At 37.3% G+C, this 6,004-nt stretch overlaps 1 protein-coding gene across 1 annotated transcript; it reads right to left on the bottom strand.

Moving 5' to 3' along the window:
* Window positions 1-290: 290 nt before the first annotated feature.
* Window positions 291-4,112, bottom strand: LOC134856130 (uncharacterized; the record flags this gene model as incomplete). Its single annotated transcript, XM_063872494.1, is given in 5 exon segments — window positions 291-450; window positions 2,798-2,955; window positions 3,436-3,539; window positions 3,643-3,692; window positions 3,897-4,112. Coding segments are annotated over 5 exon segments (665 nt in total), but the record flags the coding sequence as incomplete, so codon positions are not given.
* Window positions 4,113-6,004: the final 1,892 nt, after the last annotated feature.

Here is a 6,004-nt window from a genome sequence, read left to right as displayed (position 1 = left end):
CCCCCACATTGTTCCATTTTTATAGCCGTTTTATGCGTTATAATGGCTAAATGCGTGATAATACGTAGTAAAGTATGAAAACCAAATCTGTTCACAATTGTTGGCTTGAAAAATTTCATAGCATTTCGACAACATTGCAAATTTTTTAGAAACTTGTAATTCAAATGTGAAGGGGAGTGGAAAAGAGCCCTAACGTCTTGAATAGACACACCTTGGTTAGATAAACTACTATTCTGGGCCATTGGTCCTTTTGGCTTGACTGCCCCCCTTCAGATGGTTTTAGAACTAACCTCTTGAAGATGTAGATAACCGAGGCAGTGCAGAAAAGGAGTAACAATGAAAGAGAGACCCCTGAGAGGAGGAAGTTGTATCTCCAGTCGAACACCAGGATGTAGAGAATTGGAGCCCCGAATCGATCTTCGATCAAGCTTCGATTAATTTCTAGAATTTCTGAAAACAAAAAATGAATGTTGTCTGAAAACAAAATGAAGTGTTAAATAAAGGTTTGATATGATCTGGTTTGGCGGATCTGGGTCCTTTTTTGTAAGATTTTGACCAAAAAGTGCGTTTTTTGGCTTACCTCACATGTAGATTTAATTGGCGCGTTCAACGTAGCTCTTAGAAAACATTGCGCTTGGTCGGCCAATAATTGGTATCTAAAAATAGTACCAAAGGGGCTAACTTTTGGTTGGTAAGGGGATCGAAGCCCTCGCTATTTTTCCTTTCCCCCCAGCAGACATAAGCATCAATTTCATGTTGTAACGAGGGATTTTACAAGGTTAAATATGAAAAAAGTTTGTTTTTCATTGCCTAATTTAACTGCATGCCAAATTTTGGAACAATTTTGGAACAGAAAAACTGCTAGTGAAAACTCGCAGGCAGGGGGAAAGAAAAAAGCCGAATCCCTGAGGGGGAGGGGCGTCCGACGGTGGTCGAATCATAGATTGCGGGGGGGGGGGTTGTTTCCGACGACTTAATTCTCCTATATCCGCGCCTATACCCGCTCAATATGCAATTTGTGAGTGAAATCTGATTTTTTTGGCAGGATCCGCACTTCATAAGGGATTCTGAACTTTCGTTGCGGAATCCAGTAATATTATCAAAGTTTTGTCAAATCCAGTTTTGTTGTCAAATGGTGACAGGTTTGAGAGTCAAATGGAGCCAACGAAAAGAGCAAAAGAGTTAAAGCTATGGGTTTTAATTAAATTTTTTAAACAAAATTGCAATTTCCTCCAAAATCAATTCTTATTTAGTCTGTGTTGTTGAACTATGTGTGATTAAGAAGATAAAAACTTTGGATTAGGTATGAATTTGGAGATTAGCCAGATAATAGCCCTCTTTATAAAAGTTCTTTTTGGGTTTTTTTTTGGGATCGTTAGTTCTGAAATAAACCTGCTAATTGCGGCAAAAACTGTTGAAATTTTGTTCCAACTTTTGAAGAAAGCGAGGAATATATATGCTTCGGGTGGTTTTTTTCAAACCAATTTCAACAAAAATTGTTTGTTCACTGGGGTGCTCGATCCCTGGTCCTACGCGGGCCAGAGCGGGCGCGCACATCACTATAATATTTACCTGGCTGTCTGGTCAATCTGAAACGATTCTAACTAAACTGTTCGAATATTACTTTGATGCTAAAATATAACGCAAATGATTTACACGCAGGGAATTACCCCGCTCTCCATTCCCCATTTTTCCCCACTACGCTTTAAGCCATAAAAAAAATTGTGCTTGTAAATTGGCGATTTATTTTGTGCTTGTAAAGCGTAAAAGGAAACTTGACTTGTGATAGAAATTGATTTTAATTAAAGTGAGAAATTGTGTTTGGACTATTCAATAATTTGCTATTTGCGAAATATATCAGTTTGTACTTTACATAGCGTAAGGGGGATTGTTTTCAAAACATGTCGAAATTTTTTTGAATAGGTGATTTTTTTGACAACTTCATCATTTTTTTTATATCGAACAGTATTCCATGGTTCTCGAAAGGCGGTCGGAACGTTCAGGGCTTCGCCCTGTTACGAGCAGCTTTTTTGATATTACGAGCTTAAAATTCATGGTTTTTCAGTATTTCATTTAGTAATAACTATTCGAGACCATATAAAGGGTCTCGGAAGATTCAGGGCTTTGTCCTGGTACATTACGAGGCCAAATTGTGCACTGGATAAGCGCACAATTTTGTGTATGTTTGTTCCTGAATTCCAGAGACAGGTATTTGAGTTTGTTAAATTTGTGTTGTAACGATAAAAGGAAATGAAAGAACAAAAGGAGCGACCTTGATGCGAAGTCCGCTTACAATTCACAAAATGCACAGTTTGGCCTCCTAATGTAGGAGCAGTCTTGTTTGTATCTATGATTGCCAATTAAAATGAAAATTTTCTTAAAAGCTTTAAAAGTCTGTTGGTTGTATAATGCTACGGGGTTCCTCTAAAGAGCTGTTGTTTAATTCAAATTTTGATATTCTCAAATGCTGTAAAAAAGACCAGCTCTCAGATTCAATTGACCATACTTTTATTTGTTCCTACTCATAATGACTGGTTGAATATAGTCACAAGATTTGCGGATTTCATTTACAAAATTCGGATTCTACTAGTAAATTGTGGAATCAATTATTTTAGCATCTTTTTCTTGTTGCGGATTGTACGAAAAAAAAAATTTGCCCCAGCAAGTTTCATTACGAAGTATTTAGATTTTGTATTACGTTTAAAATCAAATTTTAATTGAGTTTGAACATGTTCAAAGGCTTGTCTCCGGATTTGAAATTACCTAAAAAATGACTGAAAAAACGTTTTGCGTGTACCTTTGAGGGTGTCCCTGGGTATGAGTGCTTTGGTGTTCCCACTTCCCTCCATCTCGGGTGGGTATCTGACATACAATTGGAACGACACAGCACCCCCTGCTAACTCCCTTTTCTGGGGGTAACGTCCCCACCATAGCACGTCTGTGTAGGATGAATTGCTTAAATAAAAAACTGAATTATGAAATAAATTTGTCCTGATAGAAATCATAAAAATGTCGGAATTGGTTGAATATTAGGTTAAAATATCTTTTTTTTGTAGGATACTTTTGTCAATTTTCCAAATATAACTCGGAAAACGATTAATTCTCATGATTAATTAGAAGTTTGAGCAGTTCGGGCCTTTTTACTTGCCGAAAGGTTATAAGATCTTAATTGATTTATGGACAAGTTTCAGTTGACAAACATCTGCGCTAAAAAAAATCTGCACATTATTACAGCACCCCCTCTCTCCTATAATAAAAGCATTACTGTGACGATATTTTTGGGCTGGGGTTTGGATATAGTGGGGCTCTTTTGTGTGACGAGCCGGGAAATCTACCTTGAAATTCGGGGAAACCTTTGATGTTATTGGTATCTCTTATGTTGCTAAAATAAAAAGATGTAGAAAAAGTGGCTGGCTGGCCAAAATTTCAACTCACATTTTGGAGTCTGATCGATCGCACGAGAACGGATTTTCGTCGCAGAAGTTAGTCACGCTTTCAGCTACCGTTCCTCGTAAATTTAATTTCATTTCACTCGAAACCTGAAACAAAAGGCTTTCAAACATTTTTAAACAGAGTATTTTAAAATTTGAGTATAATTTTTGATTCATGTTTTTATTTGGTGGATTTTTAAACAATACTCACAGATCCGCAAAGCTTGAATATCAGCAGAACTGAGTTCTTATCCCTCTCTTCTGAAACACCATGTTGGTTAAATATTGGGTTTCGTTTTTCGGATGACTAAAGTTTTATATTTTTTTTCAGTAAAAATGTGAACAAAAATAGCCCGAAGCTTTTTTGCGTATTGCAAAAACTACAAACATATTAAACTAGATGATAGGGTTTCAATTTAAGTACATTTTTCTGCAATTGAAATTTCAGCAATAATTGTGACATACTGAAGATGTTTTCAACAGTGTTTTCACCCCAGCCATCAGCAACAGAAGCAGCTCTGATTTCAAAGCTAAGAAAATTAAGACAAATAAGGTAAAAATTTAGGTCAAAAATTTGACAGTAACAAGAATACGATAAAAACATTTTTTTTTTCGTAGAAATAAAAAAACTCAGATAAATAGACTTGAAACGTGTCATGTGAAGATTGAAAAAGCAGCTGTTTTTTTGTGCGAGAAATGATCTATGAAATATTAATTAGCTTTCCTCCAACTGAGCACGTGGGTCATGTTGAATTGTTGTGGTTTGACGCAGAGCGTCTATGTTTTCTAACACTTTCCCCGCAGATACAAAACTGGTGAAACAAAGAAAATAAAATTTCTCAGAAACAAGTTAAAAAAATTGAGTCTGACGTGCGGAAATGAAAGATATTCGAAGTAAATTTTTATCCTACGCACTCAAGCCATCAGTTTTTTTTGTGGTCATTTTTTTATCATGGTTATTGACAAAAAAGTCAAAAACGTTTAAATATTCCAAGACAAAGCAGTCGAGAGGAAAAACAATCCGCATGAAAGTCAGTCAGATGTGTCAGATCAATCGCTACGGTTATTAGAAACGCAGAAAAAATTCATCAATTCAAAATAATCTAGGATCTTTTTAACAATGGCCCCCTTTCAAGAAAGGGATGCAATTGTTAAGTAGATTAAGTTAGTCGAGTTTTCGACCAATCAGAATGCTGCAAAGTTCGAATTTTAAATACAACGCTTTAGAGCTAATTTACAGTTTTTATTAATAGGGCTGGTAATTTTTTATACTAGATAGATACCACAGGGGGGCGGGGGGTAATTGTTAACTAGATCCAAATCCTATTCAACTAAAACTTTGAAAATATTTATTTGAAAGCCAATAAAATTTGATTTTCAATTGTTCAGACGGAGAAAAGTAGCGAGCTTCATATTTAAAAAAAACTAACCGCAAAATTCAACAAAAACAAGGGCACTTTACGGTCAGATCTGAGGTGTATCTAGGATTTTCTCGAGGGGCGAATTTTCAACGAAACTGGACCAAGTTAACATCCTCCCCCCAAACAAGTGGCTAGGGTTGAGGATGTTAACTTGGTTCTAAATTGTTTTTTTTGGTCGACCAAATTGATTTTCTGAGCTTTCCCAAATAACTATAAAGACCCCATTTTTACCACATCATCTGCGCCACAGGCAAACGTTTGAAAAAAAACAGGCCAAAAAGGCAATTTAAGGCACTTTTGCAAAAATTTTTACTATAAAATTGGGTTTTTTCGGCGCGCGCTCCCCCCTAACAATTATTATATCTTGGCACCCAAGGCGCCCTTAGAAAATTTTAGGGTCAGTCAGCCAAAAATGGGTATCTCAAAATAGTACAAAGACATCCCCCTTCTCTCCTAAATCCGCTGGTTCTTGTGAACCTATATCAGACTAGGGTCATTGAATCATTGAAGCGAACAATAAAGTGTCGAGGTAAGTTAGGCAACAACAACTCAGGTAACAGAAGATTTAATAAGAGAGTGAGCCGTCCTGCTGGTGGTCAGTTCTCAGAGTGGGGATTAGAAAGCTCTGAGAACGGCACTGAACTAGAGATGTTTTTTGCATCAAGTCTCATCGGCATGGCTGCCCATGGGAAAGTGTCGTCATTGATGGCTCTGAGGTGAAACGCATTGTGGTCGAGCATCGGGGAGAAACTTGGAAAACCTACTCTAGATGAAACTGCTCGCACTCTAGAAGCATACGATAGGCAAAAACTCGACTTCTGAATTGATGCGAAAGACTCGATCTTTAAAAGAACAGTTTTGTGTGACCTGACTGAGAATGGTCACATCTAACCTGTTCAAGCTACCCTAGCAGTTTTGCGAGCAAACAGGTGTTTTGGACTCCTTGGACGCGATCTCTTACCAACCCAGTATTCGATCATGCGATACATGGGCTCTCAGGGACATTACCGACTGTCAAAAGAAACAATACCAGGTAAAACTGAAACTTGGAGCACAAAGCAAGCAAAATTCCGTTATCAGTAGAAGAGGCAGTAAAAGCAAAGTAACATGGCATGTTAAGGCTGGGAGTCCTTGAGCCAGTGCAGCTCTGGA

The sequence above is a fragment of the Symsagittifera roscoffensis genome, unplaced genomic scaffold (assembly GCF_963678635.1).
Source record: "Symsagittifera roscoffensis unplaced genomic scaffold, txSymRosc1.1 SCAFFOLD_969, whole genome shotgun sequence".
NCBI lineage: Eukaryota > Metazoa > Xenacoelomorpha > Acoela > Convolutidae > Symsagittifera > Symsagittifera roscoffensis.
This window is presented reverse-complemented; position numbering and strand designations above follow the sequence as displayed.